The 21,391-nt window shown below is 48.6% G+C and overlaps 1 protein-coding gene and 1 pseudogene across 1 annotated transcript; both read right to left on the bottom strand.

Moving 5' to 3' along the window:
- Window positions 1-706: 706 nt before the first annotated feature.
- Window positions 707-3,395, bottom strand: LOC131396630 (transcription factor SOX-17-like; annotated as a pseudogene).
- Window positions 3,396-11,087: 7,692 nt separating this feature from the next.
- LOC131396481 (transcription factor SOX-17) lies at window positions 11,088-13,441 on the bottom strand. Its single transcript, XM_058528714.1, has 2 exons — window positions 12,993-13,441; window positions 11,088-12,374 (listed from the first exon to the last, which is right to left on the bottom strand). Exons 1-2 carry the CDS (start codon window positions 13,297-13,299, stop codon window positions 11,458-11,460), a joined length of 1,224 nt encoding a protein of 407 aa, XP_058384697.1. The 5' UTR covers window positions 13,300-13,441; the 3' UTR covers window positions 11,088-11,457.
- Window positions 13,442-21,391: the final 7,950 nt, after the last annotated feature.

Below are 21,391 nucleotides of genomic sequence, written 5' to 3'. Positions count from 1 at the left end.
GTGAGAGTTGGCTGTAGCTTCATTCCTTTTCCCGAGGTTGGCAGGACCCCTAGGATCATTACCTTGGGTTCCAGGAACTGCCTGGCCCTCTTCCCCATCATGGCTAATGGATGATGCTCTGAGCTACTGCATAACTTAGGATGCTTCTAGTCCCTCCACAGATTCCCTTATATACACAGTTTGTCCCTTGATCTTTCTTCATTCACCCATTTGAAGTATGCAGTCTATTTCTTGGGAGACCCTGACTGACACAGACATATCTCACTTAATTTTGCAGAATATAAAATCTCCACATGCACAGAACTTTTTTACAAGCTTTATTTCCAAATTTACAAAGACATCAATAACCAAGAACTTTAGAAATAGTTTTTTGAAATGTAGAAGATACACAATAAATGTTAGTTAAATGTTTAAAACTAGCTGGAATGAAATAATTTTTGAAGGAAAAAAGTGCTTTCTACCATGGTCCATTAATTTTCCACTTTATAAAAAAATCAAACTTCAATATAAAAATAACGTGCATATACAGAAAATGGAAAAAGATGGACTTTACATATGTTTAAGCAGAGCCCACTTTTGCATTGCCTTCTTTCAGATGTTAACAATGTTAAACGTTGTTCTTACTGGAATGTTCGTTCTAAGAAAGACTGGAAAGTTTCAAATACTGTGACAGCTGTACTAATACACGGTAAACTGGCAACAGAACTCAAGAGGACAGAGCCGAGGGGCTCAAGCCAGCATTCGCAGCTGCTTGGTCCTGGAGGAGCTCAGCAGGCCGGCTCGGGTCGGTGCTATCTCTGCGGAACGGCGCCTCGAGACTGGGCGACTGACGCCCCGCCTGGCAGGTGGGGCTGCGGCTGCATCTGGAAGCTGCGCCCCGCCCCGCCCTCCCCGCCCCCGCCGCCGGCGAGGCCACCGCGGTAGTACGTGTGCAGCGCGCTGGGGGGCTACAGGAGGCTCGGCATTGCGGGGCCAGCGGGCTCGGGCCAAGCGGGGGTGCACGGGGCCGACAAGCGGTTCCGGGGCGCCCGGGTAGTCCGAGAGATGTGGCGGCCGGCTGCCGGACAATCCCCGGGCAGCTGGGCGGGGAAGGAGGGATTGGGTCCACCCCGTCCAGGGGGGACGTGTCGGGCGTGGGCAGCGGGTAGCCGTCGAGCGGGGGTGCGCCCAGGCCCTGGCAGTCGCGGTAGTGGCCGCCCATGTGCGGGGGCAGCAGCGGCGGGCCCGCGGGGAAGCCCTGCTCCGGGAAGGGCAGGCCCAGGCCGTCCACGGCCACGCGGCCGCCTGCGGCGGCGGGGGCCTGTCCTGGTCGCCGGGCTGCTCCTGAGGGCCCCAGCGCAGCGCCGCCTCCCCCAGGAAGGCCGCTCCTCTGCGGGTGCCCGCCTCGCTGGGCACCGAGTCGCTTCCCAACTCGCAGAGCAGGGACATCTGACAAGCCGCGGGCAGCCTGCAAAGCGGTGCCCCACATGCTTTATCATGCACCCCAAGACAGTCCCATAGTGGAGGTTAATGTTAACCACTATGCCAGAACAGGGACACCAGGGACTCCATCCGCCAATGATTATCGAAGCAGATCTCACCATCTCGACCGAATCAGCTCCTTGGGACGCCTTCTCAGCCTGGAAGTGCCAACGAGGCAGCCTGACAGGCCGACACCTGCCCTGGCAAGGCTGGCAACTTAGGGACAGTCTCCAGGAGCGAGTACTGCCAGCGGACTTTCCCATCCACCGCTTGGCTGCCGGCACGCCTGAGCTCAGACACAGAAAGAACCGGTCCTGTAACAGATCGCACTCGGGGCATGCAGTTTCTGCCTCTTCTCGAGTGAAATGTGCTCCCCACGGAGCCCGCTGTGTTTTAAGCGCAGGTCCTCTCCGTTCATGTACACAAACTCAGTTTTTGCATGAGTGTGAGGGATTCAGGACCCCAGCTGTACCTGAAAGGATTTAAGTGAAGATACAAGCTTATATTGGACCATGCATCTGGAGAGAGAACAAGTGGAGCTGACTCCCAGAACAGTGGAGCGGACCAGCAACCAAGTAGAGAGGTTCACCTTCTAGGAATACAGGAACGCCAAATACATACCGTCAACTGAAAAGGCAAGCTGCAGAATAGTAGGGATCCCATTAGTGCCGGCGGGGGGCCGGGGGGCGGGGATCCTACATGTTTGTTTAATTGTAGGTGCAGAGAAAATCTGTGCAAGGAAAACAGGATATTGTAAGCAGTCACCAGCTCCGAGGTTCGGACTAGGGCAGGGATAACGTAGTTTTCCCTTGGTGTGCTGCTTACATTTTTATAGAAAAAATAGGAAATTAAGTATTTTAAATCAAGCTATTTACGCAGAAGACAAATGATTTTACATTGGTAAGACGAAATAAAGTCTGGCCATTTTATTCCTTCTTAAAAAAATTCCCTCAACTTCAAAAGACTGAAAGCGAAATGAGCTCGAACTCCTCGCAACTAGAGGCCACGGTTCCCCGGCTTTTCTAACAAACTTGAGCATCAAAAAAAAAAAGTCAAGACCGCAACCTGTCTCGCTTGAAATTCTAAAGCTTTGCGCGTTTTTCTGAAGGGTGCTGTTGGATGTATTTCCAGCTCCATTAATGACGAGCAGTTTTATCTATAGTAAGTCTCTCAATTTCTTACCTGAGAAATGGAGCTCTTTTTTAAACCTTGGAATCAGAGCATTCAAGTTTTCTTTTTTAGAAAGCCTTGCCCAATTAGAAGACAACTTGAAAACCTTTCCCAGACGGCAAAATTTCGTGTTCTTTATCATTTACACCTAGAGATGGTTAACGATTCGGTCTTGAACTTTTTGTTGAATTTTATCTCCCGCCCACAAGATGATTCTGCACCTGCCAGTCAATTCTTTCTCCAGGGGTAAAACTCACAATACCAGCGAGTTCTCAGAGGTAGAGCCATTGACCCACGTACGCGGATTTTCCCGGAGCCCGGCGTCCTCCCCTGCAGAAACCCACTCCTCCCACGTCCTCGGTTCTCAGCGCCTCCGCCCCCCCCCCCCGCCCGCGCCGCCTCCCCAGGCATCAGGCGCAGCTCCACGTCGTGCGGGGCAGGGGTCCCCGCGCCAGCCCGCTGGCGCTCGGCCTTAACCACACCTTGAAGTCACCGGATGCGAGACTCGCCCTTGGCTCGGCCCGCCGCCCCGGCCGGCGCCCCGCTGCTCGCCGCCGCCTCGCCCTTCACCTTCATGTCCCCGAGGGGGCTCAGCGACTCGGCCCAGGGGCAGGGGCCCAGCCCGGCCATCACCGCGGGCAGCGCGCTCCGGCTCTGGCTCTGGTCGTCACTGGCGTATCCCGCATCCGGGCTGCTCATGGCGCTCCAGCCCGGCCCCGCGCCCCACAACCCTCCGCCGGACACGCCGCCTCCCCCGGCGCGGGGGGAGGGGGTGAGGAGCGAGCGAGGCCGAGGCCCCGCGGCTGCTCGAGTCTCCTGGGCCCGCACCCGCCGCCGCCGTTCCTGGCCAGTCCCAGCCCACGGCGCAGCGCGCGCCCCCGCCGGCCCAGTGACACTGCGGGCGCCCCCGGCCGCCAGGCCTTTTCTGCACCGATGTGGCCCACGGAGAACCCCTGCTCCCGCCGCCCGCTCCGCTTGCGCGGCCAAGAACTCAGGCGCCGCGCACCGCGATGCACAGCCACCCGCTCACTAACGCGCAGCCGACGGTCTTTGGGTTTAATTTTCCCTTCAGCAGAAAAAACCGCGCCAAGACTCAAATCCCCTCCCCTCCTCCGAGGAAAGTCGGTCCCGGCTGTCACGTTTGGACTTTCTGAAGTCTCGGCGCAGCGGGCAGGCTCCAGAACGAGTACCAAAGGGAAGCCCTGTTCTAACTTTTGAGGCCGATTCGTTTTAGGCCGTGTCTGCCCGTGCTGGGCAGGCACCAGGGCTCGAAACGCCTCGAAGCAGACGCACGACGTCGCAGTCTTCGTCCCCGTCACCGGGGTGGCGGTGCTCTCCTTGACTCCCACTCCGGGCTCTTTTTTTTACACGAAACCTACGGTCTTTTACCTTGTAAGTTAAAGTCATCGCAGAGTCTTGTTAAAATGTTCCCCTGAATTAATGGAGCCGGTGTGCCCATTTCTGGCGAGGGGAGCGCGGCGCGCTCGGCTTCCAGCGCCTTTGCAGCTCAGAGATGCGCACGCCGGAGGGAATCGCCGGGAATCGCCGCAGCCTCCCCCCCGACTTGGAAGGGCAAGGGGCGGAGGGTTGGGGCGAGCTTACTGTTTGCCCCTTTACATGATTTTATTATTTCTCTGGGTAAAGCTTTAGGGAGACCACTTCTCTTTCCTAGTGGGTGTAAGAAGTGAGTGAATTTAAAGTCACAGCCACGGCGGTAAGCAGTCCCAATTGTCTAGGTTTGATTAAAATGCGGTAAAATTGGATACCTTTCCATATAACGTGTGCATCAATATTCCATCTACTCCCAGCCCCCCCCCCCCAAAATTCATTAGAAAAATCCACCTTTGCAGAAGAGAATGCGGCACCCAGGACCTCTGGGAAGGCTGGGAGCACCAAGATCCTTACCTTTCGCAGTGGAGGGTAAAGATTTCGCGTGTTTGTGATGGAACGAGAAAAATGGTGTGTAATCCTAGTACTTGAAAAGGCAATAGTAATCAATAGAAGAAATTAAAATAAGGATCTAACTACGTGCGGTGGATAGAGGAGCGCAGGAAACGCTTGGCTGTTATAGCAGGAAGTCAATGTCTAAAACTGATAAACATAGAATTAGCCGCGCAGGCATATTAATTAATTAACCGCCAGAAGAACAGAGTTATTAATGTAGGTAACGCCCAAGAGAATAAAAAAAAAAAAGGATTGACACGTGAAACTGAGGCTGAGGAGGGATGGAATCTTCCTACAACCCTTAGTTTATATTACAAGCTCACCTGTAATATTGCTTTTTTTGTAAACATCTATATCATTTAAAATTTTTGAATTATTTTTAAATGAATAAAAGCTATATACATTTTCCATACCCACAATCTCTTTACTGGAACTATAAATTTGCATTTTTATTTTCTTATATCTCCCTTCTGTAATCTCACTAAGCCCTTTTCAGTTTAATATTTTTGGTGTGTGTGTGTGCACTTGCAATCCCTACTATTGTTTTCAAACATCCAGATGGGTTTATTAAAATAAGCAGAAGAATCCACTGTATAGGGAACAATTATAACATTGTTCCTTCATTTTGCCAAAGTCTCAATTGGCAAATGTCTCAATTGTCTTCATCCCATCCACCATTGCCCTGGGGAAATAATTTCTGAGGACTGAATGATTCAAAAACCCGAGTACCAAGTTCCAACATTACTTGGAACTGCTGGAAGCCAGAATTTATTTCTTAATCTGCTGTCCTCCCCCATTCCACTCTACTTATTCACCCTCAAGAACTCCAACTTAGTTCAGTCCTAAAAATGTAAATGACATGGAAATATGATTCAGGACTTGAGAAACTATGATTGGTGGAAGGAAGGGCTGGCTGAAAGGTGAATGTTAGCAGACTTGATAGTGCATTCAGTGTGTCCCAATTAACTGTCCCTTTATAAAGACCCTGAGATTTGCATGCAAAATGATAGTTCATATGAATTGAGGCATTCTATATGGAGTTCTTCAAGTGAAAATTATTTCTATTCTCATTTTATAGTCAAAGCTGAGCTGTCCAAACCTCAGAGTAAAACACGTGTGATGAGTGTTTCCAGCAAATACAGACGATCTTAAAAGGCTGTAAAATTCTCAATCCACTGATCAAAGCACCCAGGGGAAGCAAGTTACTGTTGTCTTCTCTTTCCTAATGGAATAACAAAATTAAATCCCCCAAGTCTGCTGGGGTAGATAGAGATACATACAATAGGAGAGGAGAGAGCATCTTTTGTGGCCCTGAAGTAGTCCTTTAAGCACAATCTCATTTGGAGACAAGGCTTTGATCACTATCCCTACTTTTTACAGATAAGGAGACTGGAGTTCAGAAAAAGATTAGTGACTTCTCCAAACTTACAAATCTAAGTTGCTGAGCCAGATGAACTTCTGACTCAAAATGCAGAGATTTTTCTTCTTTTGGAACACTGCCACTCATGGCATCATTCAGCCATTCTCTACTCTTGGTTCCAATAGCTTATTCTCCTGTGTTGTTAAGTCTGATGTTCTGACATGTTATTCAGGAGAAAGGGGTTATAGCCACTGGCAATTGTCGCAACTAGAAGAGACGCAAAGCAGGAACTCCAGATTCCTTCAGGAATCCCCAGTGGAAAACTGAGGTACTTACCGACTACCAAGCAAATTAGTCAATTTTCCGTGCACTTAACAGGTGCCGGCTCAGATACAAGGTGACAACAGACAATACTTGCCCAGGGAGCTCTTCTCTTACCCAGAGGAATCAGACAGACCAGAAAACTGCTCAGCCTACTGCAAGCTTGCCACAATCCTTTTCCTTGCCTAACAGGAGAGCAGGTATGTAGCAGGGCACTGATTCCCAGCAGAGTGGGCCTTGGCCATGATCCTAGAAAAAACTGGGTTGACAGCACGTCTAACTACTGGTTATGTATGGTCTTCTGAATCTCCACGCAGAGTGTAACTTCACAAATCATCTTTTTGAGCAACATCAGTTTGGGGAATACTTGTTATGAATTCGACTTTAGCAAAGTGTTTAAGACTTTAGCTAGAGTGGAAACAAGACCCTCAAAGCTAAAATGTCTTCAGCAAGAATAAGATTTAAATTTTATTTTCCTTTATTCAGCCAAGTTGTTGTTTAGATCTGAGCTGCAGAGAACATTTACATTCAAGAACATCATTATCATCGTAGCAACAACTTATTTAGCACTTACTGTATACTAGTGCCAAGAAATTTTATATTGCACTCAGAAATACTATTTTACTATTTAAATACTATTTTACACTGCGCTAAGAATTTTTACCATCCAGTACCTGGAACAAAGCTTGGAGAACTGCTGGTGGTGAGGGTTCAGTGTTTGTGTAAGGGGGGCAGTGCAAACTGAATTGTTGATTCACATAAAGATGCCTAAAAATTCAGGAGAAAGCACACGGCAACTTTCTCACTAAAAAGAAGATAGGGATAGGTGCTATAGTGAAAAATTAAGCAAGAGATGCAACTGGATCCCAGGCCCGAAGACCTGAAGGCTCCTCATGTGGAGGAGCAGGCATGGAACCCTTCTCTTCCTACTCCAGATGGGGACTGGGAGGGACATCAATACCGCTTTTCTTCAGATGAGTATTCTGGACTCAGAAGGAAGCACCTTGTAAGCAGGAAGAATAAATCTTTGCTGAAATAATGGATATAAAACCTCTCCCTGTCCAGTATTGTCAAAACAAACCAAAGAGGACCAGGAGGAAGAAGGGAATGTTGAACAGCTATTATGCGACAGGCACTGTTCTGAGCATTAAAAACAAAGTGAAATAGGACATGTAAAACTGTTACACAGAGATGTTATATTTTGGTCCATAGTACTCCATTCCATTTTCTCTGAATTCCTTTTGCTTGTATGTGCTTTTCCTGGTGTCAGCACAAATTTAAAGAACAAGCTGATGTCGTTTGCAATGTGATTCAAATTAAAGGTACAACAATCTTCTGAGATAAGAATAATAAGTAAAAGAAATAGTTTCATAGTAATAGCATCTCTTAGCTGCTTGTATTAGTAATTTAGAAGTGTGCTTGTAATTAATCAATCAGATCCACTCTGGTAGCTTTACTAGAGATGTAGTCAGTGTCTCAGTGGGAAAGAAAATACCCTCTTATTTCTTGTTCTGGGTCCCCCAAAGGGGTATAGCCTCTATGCTAACATCAAGTCAGGGTATCTCAGCCCAAAAAAGGGCTTGATTCCTACCTCCTGACACACTTCTAAAGTACCTCAGAGGTAGAGATGGGGGCGACAGGGGGAGCAATGTATCCTTTATGTAAAAATGATAATAAATAAAATAAAATTTGTTTCCAAAATAAAACTGTAAAAAATTGAGACAGATTTAATACTTTTAAGAAACCAGTCACTAGCTGGTACCTGTGGTCACTTCGTCTGAGTCTGCTTGAGAAAAGAAGGGGCCATGCCCTGGTGATATCGTAGAGTCATCCAAGTTTTACATTCTGTCCTTCACTTTAAAACTATATTGGTGTCTCTGAGAGGCCCCAAAGCTCTTTTCCTGATTTTTCCACCAGAACCCACATTTCTACACTTAAGAATAAGAGTTATTTAAGGATAACACATTTCAATAATCTGTTGCTATATAACAAAGCTACCCATAACTTAGTGGCTTATAACAACCATCTCTTTTCTTTTTTAATCTCTCCCACCTGTGGACTGCCTGAGCTCGTCTGGGCATTTATTCTTCTGGCGTCTCTTGAGTTCCAATCAGATGGTGGCTGGAGAGCAGGCGGGAGTCAGCTGGAGGGATGGCTGAGCCCTCTCCCTTTGCCAGGAGTCTCAGGGCCTCTCTTCTCTGCATGGTCTCTCCACACGGTCTCACCACCTTCGTAACTGGACTTTCTACACAGTAGCTCAGGGCTCCCAGCAGCACAAGAAACAGAATCTGCTACGTCTCCTGAAGGGCTGATCCCGGAGCTGGCACAGCATCACTTCTGCTGCATTCTACTGGGTTAGTGCAGCAAGTTCAACCCAGGTTAAACGCGGGAGGAGTTTATACAAGGATGTAATCACCTGAGGTGTGGTTCCCGGGGCCAACCTTGGAGACCAGCTACCGCCATCACCACAGCTGCACAAAGGAAAAGATCGTGTATTCATCTGGGCAGGGCATCAGGGGTTTCCTTTACACCTTGACGGAAGGACATACCACTCCCCACGTTCCTCGATTCACATGTCACAAGAAGGGAGAACTCGATAACACGAGAGAGTTCTTGAGATGTCCCTTTGTGTTTTCAAATATAGGGAAACTGCCTTTTTGCTTTGATGCTTGGGTGCCATGCTTCCCAACAAACCTTACCATCAAGGCTTCTAAATCTGAGGGCTTCAGATTCCTATAGCCCTTGGATGGGTTATGAGAGGTCATGAATTGCCTAAAACTATACCTAAACTATTCTGTTTGTGCCTATGTGCATGCTCCTGGGGAGGGGATGCCTAGCTTTCCTCAGACTCATCTAAAGTGAACTCTACCAGGCAAGACACCTAAGAGGGCTTCGAACTCAGCAAGAGCTGCCCTGGATTTCCACCTCCTGACATACTTCCAAAGTATCTCAGAAGTAGAGAAGGGGGAAAAGCAATCTATCTTTTATATATTTGTTTCCAAATAAAACAAAAAGTCATGCCATCACTAGTTGGTACCTAAGATCACTACACCTGAGTCTGCTTGAGGAAAGAGAAGGAATGGACTAGATGCCTCCGCCCCCAAGAATTACTGTGAGGACTATTACCCTCCACTTGGGTTAAAGGCAGGAGAAATGCCTAAAATTTTAGCTCTCATTATTTTCCCCCTTGTACCAGTGAGTGGTCAAGAACAGAACTCACTAGGACTTCCAGCTGTCCCCCCTGAGCACTCCACTTGCTTCTCCCTTTCCTCTTTTCCCTATTTAGCTTCTTAATTTTGGTAAGAGATAGCAGCCAAGGGTACAACTGAGTCTCCTTGGGCCAACCAGGTAGGCACTAAAATGCCTCATGTGACCTGAACTGGCGACACAGCCTTGAACCTCAGCCAGTGAGGCCCCTCTGCTCACTTGATCTACTAGAACTCTTGGCACATCCTGGGGAAGGAACTAGGCTGGAAGCAGAACCTGTCTGGGGTCAGAAGAGGAAAGAATGTGGAAAAGGGTAGCAGTAGAGGCAAATAAGATTTGATGATATATAAGCCTGGCATGAACTTTATAATTTCAAGTTTTTAAGGTAACCTCTGTTATGTCTAACGAAATACTTTTCCCCACTGAAACTTTCTATCTCGAACATTCCTAGCATCCAGGAACCCTTTCTAAAAAACAGACACCCTGCCAATTTCTCAAGAGAATCCAGGAAACCATTCCCGTTCAGATATCCCTCCTCAAGAGACATGCTTTGAGCTATCCCCCCCCCCCCCCCCCCCCCCCCCCCGCTTCTCCTCCCTTCTCTCTACAGCATTTATTAGTATGGAGAATTATGTAGTTTCTCACCTCCAGAATGCAAGCTCTCCCGGTGCCCACGGGATACATCGAGGCACAAAGGAAAACAGAACAAATACGTTGTGAGAACTTGTAACACGAAGCTTTCACCATATATATGTGGCAGATGAGGGCTCCGTGCCTCCTTCCCTCACTTGCAAAACCGGGATGATAGCACCTAAGCTCATAGGCTTGGTCAGGCTCAAAGTCGGGACAAAATGGCATTGCTGACAACATCTGGCACGAGAAATGCCCATCACAAGCCATCTGTATCAACGTGTCTGTTTTTGTTGTTGCATTTGTAAGGCATATCACATACAAATCATCCCTGGACCCCTCCAGAGTTTAGTCAGGAAACGCAATGGGCCACGTATGCACTTTATAGCAAAATAGCCTATTGAAATTATAAATGACGAGGTTCATTAAAAGGTCACAATGCACATTTTATTTTGATTAGTTCCTGTGACTCCTTCAAATTATTTTTAACCCAGCAACACTACTTCCCAAGGAGTAGGCACGTGAGAATTGGCAAGTTCAGTGTTGAGAGGGAGTGTAAAGACTGTTCGTGAAACGCAGACCAAAAAAAAAAAAAAAAAAAAAAATCCAAAAGCCTCTTCAGGCAGGTCTCAAGATTCAACAACTAGAAAACCAAAATTACTTACATGTTCTCCTCTGGTGAAAGTGATATACCGAAACAGAAAAACCATTACTTTTTAGAGACTACTATCACTTGAAATGTATAATGTAGGCCCATTTCACGAGGGTTTTTCCCCTAACAAAAATGATTACATCAAAATTGGACATCCTAATGTTCATTTTTAGGGCTTCTCCTTGGAGTCATTTAGGTCTACTATTATGAGAGAATGAGAAATTTACAGTAACTATATATTAAATGTCACCATTAAAATATTCCTAATCCTATTTATACTCAACATTGATCTCAAAAACTGGTTGTGTGAGAGTTGTGTGAGAGAGGCACTAGCAGAGTGAAAAAGATTCCAGATTTTATTTTTTTAAAGATTGAAAAAACATACCCAGGACAAAATTTCTTTGATCAATAAATTTTCAGGAAATGGAGCAAGTTGTTCTGGGACACATTCAAAACTGGTAAACTTGAAGTTGGAAATGGGCTTTTAACAATGTAACGGTGGGAAACAAGTATCTGAACAAATCTTAAAACACACCCTCACATTTTTCTCCCCCCAACTGTTCAAGTGGCAGACAAAATAAATTACCATAAATTATATGCCAAGGCAACTTAAAAACAAAACAACACAACACGAGGCTGAGGATTTCCTTCGCTCCTCCGGGAAGTGTGTAACACTGCTTCTGGCCTGCAGGCTGGGTCGGCTGGGGACTCGTCAGACGTCAGGATAGCTGCAGTAATATACCGCAGAGCTAGCATCGGACACCACCGAGGAGATGGCCCCGTGGCTGTCCGGGAGATTCACACTAGAGTCATGTCCCTGGTAGGGGAGACCCATCTCGGGCTTGCACACAAAGTGCAGATACTGTTCGAATTCCGTGCGGTCCACCTCCCCGAGGAGGTCGGCGGGCTGGCTCGGGTCCGCGCCGTCCCGGCAGGACAGCGCCTCGGGAGGGGGCGACGGCTGCCCAGGGCCCGGCGGGTGCTGCTGCGGCTGCATCTGGAAGCCGCGCCCGCCCCCCGCCGCCGCCGGAGAGCCCATCGCGCCGTAGTACATGTGCAGCGCGCTGGGGGGCGCCAGGAGGCCCGACATTGCGGAGCCCGCGGGCTCGGGGCCGAGCCGGGGGTGCATGGGGCCGGCGGGCGGCTCCGGGGGCCCCCCGTAGTCCGAGGCCTGCGCATAGCTGTAGGGCCCGGCTGCTGGACAGTCCCCGGGCAGCGGCGCAGCGAAGAAGGCCGGATCCGGCTCCACGCCGTCCAGGGGGGACGTGTCGGGCGTGGGCAGCGGGTAGCCGTCGAGCGGGGGTGCGCCCAGGCCCTGGCAGTCGCGGTAGTGGCCGCCCATGTGCGGGGGCAGCAGCGGCGGGCCCGCGGGGAAGCCCTGATCGGGGAAGGGCAGGCCCAGGCCGTCCACGGCCACGCGGCCGCCCTCAGGGCCCAGCGCGGCCACCTGCGGCTCGGCGAGGCCGTGCAGGAAGCCGCCCTCCACCCGCTTCAGCCGCTTCACCTGCTTGCGCCGCCGCGGCCGGTACTTGTAGTTGGGATGGTCCTGCATGTGCTGCACGCGCAGCCGCTCGGCCTCCTCCACGAAGGGCCGCTTCTCCGCCAGGGTCAGCGCTTTCCACGACTTGCCTGCATAGGCGTGGGAGGTGGAGAAGGGCGCGGGGCTTACCCTGAGCTCCCGCTCCCAGGCCCCACCTGGCCCCACCTCTCCCCTCCGCCCTTGAATTGTGCAACTGGAAGGAGGAAGGGGTCAAGTTAAAGAGTGAAACTATGGGGCTCAGGAGACCTAGTGGAGTCCGAGCACTGGGGGAAGAAAAGAGATCTGGGGTCCTCTAAGGGCATCCCTCCCTTCTTTTAGCCTCCTGGAAGCGGCTTCCCCGCTCACCCACTCCCGGTCGTTCGAAGAATTGAAAACGTCCCGTACCCGGGGAAGGAGTCAGGGAACTGGCACGACCAACCCAGCTCGGCGCCAGGGTGCCCTCGCCGCCGCTCAGACGCGCCGGGAAGCCGCCTCCCCGGAGCCGTTGTACCCGCGCCCCTGATCACCCCGGTAATCCGGGCACTGATGACCGAGGCCGAAAGCCCTTTGCAGAATCGGGAGAGCGAAGAGCCAGAGGGGAACCTAGGGCCTCGGGGAAAGACGTGGCCGCAGCACACCGCTCGCCTCGGGCGCGAGGCCCGCGCCCTTTTGCGCTCAAGGAAGTGGCAACGCGATTCGCACTACCTGGGTCGCGAGCTCGGACTCACCCAGCATCTTGCTCAGCTCGGCGTTGTGCAGGTCTGGGTTCTGCTGCGCCAGGCGCTTGCGCTCGTCCTTAGCCCACACCATGAAGGCGTTCATCGGCCGCCGGATGCGAGACTCGCCCTTGGCTCGGCCCGCCGCCCCGGCCGGCGCCCCGCTGCTCGCCGCCGCCTCGCCCTTCACCTTCATGTCCCCGAGGGGGCTCAGCGACTCGGCCCAGGGGCAGGGGCCCAGCCCGGCCATCACCGCGGGCAGCGCGCTCCGGCTCTGGCTCTGGTCGTCACTGGCGTATCCCGCATCCGGGCTGCTCATGGCGCTCCAGCCCGGCCCCGCGCCCCACAACCCTCCGCCGGACACGCCGCCTCCCCCGGCGCGGGGGGAGGGGGTGAGGAGCGAGCGAGGCCGAGGCCCCGCGGCTGCTCGAGTCTCCTGGGCCCGCACCCGCCGCCGCCGTTCCTGGCCAGTCCCAGCCCACGGCGCAGCGCGCGCCCCCGCCGGCCCAGTGACACTGCGGGCGCCCCCGGCCGCCAGGCCTTTTCTGCACCGATGTGGCCAATGGAGCGGCGGGGGCGGGCCGGGAGGGCGTCCTTTGGTCCACGCCCAGCCCGCCGTCTGAGTCCCAAGTCCCAGCTCAACCCCACGCCTGCCCTTTTCCCCTCCCCCGGCCTCGAGCCCAGAGCTACACTTGCCCCCGGGAAAACTGGCTGGAGCCGGGCTTTGGCGCCACGTCCTCTCTGACCCGGGAAGGGGGACTCCTGAGAAACCTTCTGGGATGCTAACTGTACCGCTGGATAGAAGTACTTGGCCACGGTAGTTGGGATCAACACACTAAGCACCCACTTTTTATTTCAGTGGTGTTTCAGTGGTGGGTGGCCTATCTTTCTTCCAAGGAACCCTACGGGTGTCTTCTTCAAATGTATTTTATCGAATGCAGTAGACGCTGTTGATAATAAATAAAAAACACATTCTTTCCCCAAGGACTCAACCTCCTTGTATTATATTCAAAACGCTATGTCGGAGGTAAATTCTAATTTCTAAAATAGGATGAAATAAGGAATGACTTTTCTGTAGCCAATATACCGTCATTCTGAAGAATTTAAAGCCTTTATTCCTAACGATGAACCAACCCTTGAAAATTTGTACATGAATATATAATGAAGATAATTTTCTCATGTGTGTTCAGTAAAAGAGACAAAAGTTTTGATTTCTACAATGTGCTAAAAACAGCAGCAATATTTATCTAAATGCCCATCTATTAAAGGAAAGAGAGCAATCCTTTTGAGCAGCAAGGTAACTGTAGGTCTTAGGGTCAGTTTAAGGTGGTCATTCTCACAGATAATTAGGGGATTCCTGTACATTTCTCTAGATTGGAATGAAAATCTGAATGACTTAAACTTGTATTTAAATCTGAGAAAACTTTTCAATGGGATTATTTAAATAAGCCCTTATATCGCACTTATATAGGCACAGCATGCCACACACTGTTCTTAGAGCCCTCCAAACATTAGCAAACTAATTTACTTGTAAGGAGGAGGAAACAGGCACAGAGAGGTTAAGGAATTTGTCCGAGATCACAGCGCTGGAGAGTGGAATTGATCTCCAGTAGTCTGCCTTCAGGCTTGGAGCTCTTGGAGCTCAGGAAACCACAGACTGTTGTGTTTGTGTATTTACGTTGTTTTCTAAGGCAACTAACCAACCATTTCTGCATAATTAGATAACTTTGCCAAGAAATCAATATATCAATCTCCAGAACAGATTTTCCTTGTTTACAGTGAACGGGTGATGAAAAACTAGGGCTCACACCCCAGATCTGGGAAGTAAATGCTGCAGCTTTTTGGGTGACACTGTAGTGACAAAGTAATCTGTCAAGTCTGCGTATTAGTGGCTTCCATAACGACAAAGCAACACAGAGCCTTTGGAAACCCCTGGCCTTCAGTTTCTCTGACGTTGCTGTTTCTCCAGAGAAGTCCCACACACTGTTGTAAGCCAGCTTTAACCCTGTGGGGCTCTGCGAAGCTCTGGCTGCCCTCCCTCACCTTTAGCAGCCAGTCTTCACACAGGCGACAAACTAAGAAAGTAGTTCTAGTTCCTGGGTCTCTGCGGTGCACACAAGAAAAAAAATTAATCTGTTATAGGAAATCATAGAGAGGTGTTATTTTTAATTAGTTTTGAAGCAGCTGATCTTAAATTTAACTGATTAGGTACTTTTCCTTTAAGCTTTATTTTTTCTGAAAAAAAAATGATCTTTAAAATTAAGCATAGTTGCACTGCAAATGGTTATATAAGTAAGGAAACTATAGGAGTAGAGAGAACAAATTAATCCCACACCTTGCTGCTTACTGTTTTCTTGGCGATCTTCTCTAACTTTTCTGGATGGTAATAAATATCTTTTCAAAGATCTCAAAGCAGAATTTTCTATTAGGGGAAAAGTTCTTATGAACTAATTAGAGTTTACTTAGAATAGAGATTGAAAACTAAACAAAAACAATGCCCATTCCAGAATCCATTTTATCTGTCTAGATTAATCTATTTGACTAATTCTGTAAAAAATAAAATAGAGTACAGGAAATACAATCCAGGTGTGAGTCCAAAAAATGTATAGGCATGGATTTACCCTTGTACACTTTCTTCATCCTCGTTCTTCGTCGCCCACCTCACTATAGGAAGAGGTGCCAAGAGGGTAGAGAAACGGATGGCAAAGAAAACCTGGGGTTCCCCATTATTCTTTGCACTTGTTCCTAGAGACTACTGATTTTTGTTTGTCAAGATTATTAAGAAATCAGGTGTGAGCACAGCATCCATAGGATGGAGTTGGAGCTTCAGATTTGCCCTCCCCCTACTTCTCATAACACCCTCCTTGGGAGTTATAAAGTAGCAGTTAACTTATATTTACCAGGAAGGAATTATGGTGCCTTTCCAAGACTAGTCCCTTTTACATACCATTTCCTAGATCTAATTTCTTGTGATCAGTCACTTGTCATATATTTCGGGGGGAGGGTGTTGGGGGCCGCGGTGCCGCAGACCAGTCCGCGGTGTGTGTGGACTCTTCTATTCTGGTCTCTTTACTAAACGCGGTGTTGGAAGTCCAGCTCAGGACCTTATCAGAGCCAGCCACAAATGCCACATGAAAAGCAGCAAACATCCGGAGTGACTTCCTGCAAGGCTTGCTTTTCCCAACACGAGAGATTTACGCGCGGGGGGGGGGGGAGCAAACAAGTTTCTCGAGGAAGAGCCTTGTACACCCGCTCGTGTAGCCGGCCGGTGCATTCGCGTTGCACGATCCCGGATCTCTGGGCTCCTGGCTACTAATTGTGCTCAAGGTTCCCAGGCCAGACCTGAGGCTCGAAAGGCTGGGTGAGGAAGCGACTAGCGTAGCAAGAAGCTGTGCCTGTTACCACTTGGGGGTTTTGGCCAGCGGGCGCAGAAATTAACCCGGGTAGGTGACGACATGTGGCTTAGACCTGGAGGAGTCAGAGCCCCGCTTTTCCCCAGGCCCCTGAGTGACCAGGCAAAGGCTGGTGATTTCCTGCAGGCTTTTGTGTTTTCGATGCTCGGGAAGCGGGAGCCAAACGAAGGACACTCAAGTCGATGAGGAAGGCCATGGGCACCCAGACAGATCCGGGTTTGCTCTGGAGACCAAGTCCGTGGGGGCGGGGAGGGGAGTGCGCGCCGCAAACCCAGGGAAAACGCCGGGGCGGCCCGCCGGTGAATAGACAATGGTATCCCCGGGACAAAGAAAAACAATAAGGCCTTTGCATTTATAAATCGCGCGCCGGGGGCAGCCCCGGGAGCCGAGCGGGAGGCGCCGCGCGGAGCGCGGCCGGGCTCCGCACCTCCAGGTAGGGCCGCAGCCCCACGCCGCCGATTCGCGCGCCCCGAAGCCGACTGGGCTGTGGCACCGCGCCTCTGGATACCTTTCGCGTCTCCTCCCTGTCCCCGGGCCAGTCCCTCGTGGGTCCGGGATGCTAGGTCGAAGGTCGCGCGCGGGAGAGGGGAGGTGGAGAGGAAGGAGTGGCCGGGAAGATAGCGGCCACCCGGGCCCCCACCACACCCCTCCACCCCCCCCCCCCGCCCGGGCGGTCCCCCCACGGTTGGAGCTGTTCGGACCCGGCACCTGGCGCCCGACCCTGGCCCTCAGCGGCGCAGGCCTCTGCGGCCGGGGCCGACAAAGGGCGACGGCCGGAGGGTCTTTGGGGACTCGTTCCGCACGAGGATGGGAGATGAGCGTTCTGCTTTCACGCCCTCTCCCTCCGCCCGCATCCCTCCCGGGTCCGCGGCCCCCTCGAGGCCGCCCCCGAAACCCGGTTGGCAGCGGGCGACTCCTCGACCGTAACCCTGTTCCCGCTTGGCCCCGCCTGGGGTTTGCACAGGCGAAGCAGGAAATGCGCTGTTCCCGGTCCACTTCCCTGCTCAGAAACTCGTCCGGGGGTGTTTCTTAGATCCCCCAGCCCCTGGTCCCGGGTTGAAGTGTGGGCTCCTTCCCTTTGTCCCTGGCGTGGGGAACATGAGACTCCCGGGGGAGGCGGCGTCGGGGGTGAGGGAGAGGCAGCCCAGCTCCTTTCCCAGGGCAAGTTACGTACACACCCTGTCTTGCTGTCTCCTTCATATCTGCCTCCAAATTTTAAAGGGAATTTCAATAGCGGCATTGCTTCTATGCGCCGCCTTCTGCTGACCTTCCTCACACCCTAGACGAGGCCAGGGCTTTCTTCATAGAGTGGTATCCTCAACTGACCAGACAGTCTTATCAGCGGCGCGTCCCCTGTGAGCAGAAAGAACACTTGCACTCCCACCCGAAGGAGATCGGACACGGCCCCTGCCTCGGAGGAATGCACAGAGCAGGACCATTAGTCTTCCTCCTTGATTTATTAACTCCCAGCTGGGTGTTCTAGGCCTGTTCTACTGTAATAATTTGTTCCCGGAATGTAAGGTGATGCTGACATCAGAACGCTAAGCGCTTTGAGATATTTTCTAGGAGAGGTAATAGGTTGCCTTTCTAACCTGAAAATTCTGGCTTGCCAAGTTTCCCTAGTCAACAAGGCTGCATTTTGCCAGGTAGTTGGTTTGGGCAAGGTAGGCATTCTGTGATCATGGAAATGATCAAAGTTAAATAGGTCGTAAGACAGGCGGCTCCTGACAGCTCCCGTTATCCTCTCTTTCTGTGCAGCTTTAGCCACCAGCACATCAGATTTTGAAATGGCACCAGAGTTGGCTTCCAAAGTTTCTAAAAAGGAGAGAAAATATTAGGGATCCTTGCTGGATTCTTTTGCAGTCTTCGGTAGACCCCTGTAGCCTGAAATTTTTTCTCTGTCCATTTCTTGGACCTTGCAAACAACTTTGTCAATACTCTTGAATAGCAACCAGGATCTTTGGTTCAATTCATCTTTATATCCTTAGAGAACATAGTCCATTGGTATTTAATAAATGCTTATGGATACTATAACAGTTGTGCTTCCTGATCGAGTCATGAGGTCATCTCCCTTCCAGGCAAGACACTAAGAATTATCTCTGTGAACCTCAGCAAAGACTCTGTTCTCATCTCAGGCACCCCTGTGTAGACCATGTGGTCCTCTGACTCCAGACCTACACTGTTCTCTCTCATTCTCTCCTTCACAGGAGCTCAGTCTCCAGTCATTAAGCACCTGAAATCCTACCTGTTCTGAGGGTGAACTCAAGTCCTCTTGCTTTTCTGAACTCCTCATTTGACATGGAAGTCCAGGCCAAGAATGTACATGGAAAATTTTGCATGTGGATAAGCAAATTTCTATCTTTTGGGGATTTTTCAAAACCAAAACCTTTACTTTTAATCTCTTCATATTTGTAGAGTACAGTTTACAAAGCACTTTCATCTAATCCTCATGACAGCCCTGAAGGTAGACAGCCTTCATTAATATCCCCATTTTCCAGAAGAGGAGGTTCAGATTGAGAAAGGATGGGGTTTTGTTTTGAATTTCTTTCCATGCCATGTCTATAGCCAGTGAAGGACTTGATGGGGTTTGTAGGGACTAAATGAAGACAGTGGATAAGCAAAGGACTAAGGATTCTTTGCACAGAAACTTGGAATATTTTCCCTAATCAGGTCATGATAATTTTTTAATATCAGAGATGCAGGGCTGTAATGAGAAAGCATTTTCATTTAGAAGATCTATAATTGGATATTTTTATTAGATCACATAATCTAAGCCCTACATGATATCTCATTTGAGTATTATTTCATACAAACTCTAATTCAGCTGAAAAAATGAAAACAATTCAAAGTTATATGGGGATAAAATTCAACTTTAAGGACACTGAGGTCTCTGAAGCTCTGCCCCTGTACTTCACACTCATTCAGACTGAAAGGACTTGGCTAATTATAGTGAATTGTTGTGGTCTCACCACATATTTAAGGTCTATTCTATTGATCTCCTCTAGACCTACTGCTGACTAAGTCTTTAAGGCATAAAAACATACACAAAGCAGCTAGGCGAAGCAAATTCTCTCCACTCTTACTGTTGTTTGGGAGAGAAATTGATGGCATATGTTACAATTCTATTTTACGAAGTGGAAAATTAAGGCACAGGGCAATTTGGGTAATTTGCTTAATGCTTCCAAAGCAGTCTAAGAGACAAGAGAATAATCTATCCATTTAATCAACAAATACTTATCCAGCATCTGTAAGTCTGAGGCCCACTGCAGCATGGTGCATTTGGTCATGAGCACAGATTTGGGAGTTGAACTGGTTGGGATTGAATCCTAGTTCTATAGTTTACCACCTGTGGGTCCTTGGACATATTATTTAGCCTCTCTGTACCTCCTCTGTGAAGTAGAGGATAATTATAGTAATGACCTCAGAGAGTTTTACGAGGATGAAATGAGTTAATTGTTCATAAATTGCTTAGAACAGGGCGTGGCACATACCAAGTGCTACACAGCCATTTAATAGTAAAATAAAATGTAGATTAATGCATGTTAGCATGTGAAGACATGTTGGGAGAATAAATAAGAAAAAGCTACCATAGTACTGAAGGTAAATGCATTGTAACAACTAAATAAATGTTTCCAGGAAAAAAATTAGTGGAATTTCATAGTGTTGTAACATCTGTTATAACTGATAATAACTAACGTTGTCATGCTTTAATCACAGTTGTCTTATTACATTGGCAAAAGCTTTTAGAGAGATCTATAAACTATTGTGCATTTTCTAATTACATCTGAATGTGGACATTTTTACTTTGGTGGAAAAAAAAATCTTTATTTTATGCATGTCAGCTTTCTAAAACTCTGTTAAGACTGGCAAGGAAAAAAATACATAGAATTGTAAATCATTCAGTATTCCAGTAGAAAATCTTTGAAATGCAAAGAGATAGCTTGTAATCAGCACTGACCTGGGTAGAATGAGATTCTTCTCCTAAAGGCATAGAGACAAAGTTCAATTTTGATAACTATGCCTGATACACATATATTTAAAGGAAGAATAACCCACAAATGTACAAACCTTTCCTAGATCTTGTGGTGTAGTAGAATGAAAAGATTCTAAATTCTAGTTTTGGTTGTTCAATAACTTACTACCAGGTAAACTCTGAGTCACTTAACCCGTCTCATCCTCAATTTTCTCATGAAAGGAAGGGGAAAATACATGATCTCTTACCGAATTTTCTAGATAAAGAAGTGAGCACATAATCACAAAGACTTTTGCAAAGTAAAAGCGCTGAGTAAAACTGTGCTAGTGTGTGCATGTGAGTGTGTGTGTGTGTATGTATGTCTTGGTATATATGCATTTAGAGAAGGTTCTTTGTACACAAAAAAAATAGCAAGTTGAGATAAAATGGAAGTGGGAATTGTAAAGAAGACTGTACTGCTTTGGGTTACAATAGAATGCTGCTGCTTTTAGAGTAAAAGCTTTTTTTAAAAAAATAATAATAATTATTGCACAGAGGATCCCACCTTGATCCAGGGCAAAGCAGATTCTATTTTTATGAACTAAGACTATGGATTTACTGGGATAGCCATTATTTTAGTAAAGCTAATAGTTTATTTCAGTGGTTAATTTAAAACCACTGTATTTGGAGATGAATAGACAACTCTTTATTTTCGACACTTCTTACTATGTGACATTTCCCTGGAAACTCACCTGACATTTATGGAATCCTAGGGCTGAAAAGGACTGCATGACCCGTCACCTGCTTTCTAAGTTCTATGAAGTTATCCTGGTGAGAGTTTGGAAACATGGAAATGTCTCACACAGTAGATATCACAGATTGCCCTCAGATATGAAAGCACTTGTACATAGATAGTTATATAAATATGCAGGTATCCTTTTTAAATCATTTATTTTGAAATAATTTCAAACTTACAGAGAAGTTGCAAGAATAGTATATAGAACTGTATCACCTTCACTGAAACTCTCCAGTTTGTTAGCATTTTA

Source organism: Diceros bicornis, chromosome 33, assembly GCF_020826845.1.
Source record: "Diceros bicornis minor isolate mBicDic1 chromosome 33, mDicBic1.mat.cur, whole genome shotgun sequence".
Taxonomy (NCBI): Eukaryota; Metazoa; Chordata; class Mammalia; order Perissodactyla; family Rhinocerotidae; genus Diceros; species Diceros bicornis.
This window is presented reverse-complemented; position numbering and strand designations above follow the sequence as displayed.

Excerpts from the sequence above, each read along its gene's own strand:
- LOC131396481 (XM_058528714.1), bottom strand. The coding sequence starts at position 13,299 with ATGAGCAGCCCGGATGCGGGATACGCCAGTGACGACCAGAGCCAGAGC. Across the intron at positions 12,375-12,992 it reads CGAGCTGAGCAAGATGCTGG|GCAAGTCGTGGAAAGCGCTG; the intron begins GTGAGTCCGAGC and ends ACGCCTATGCAG.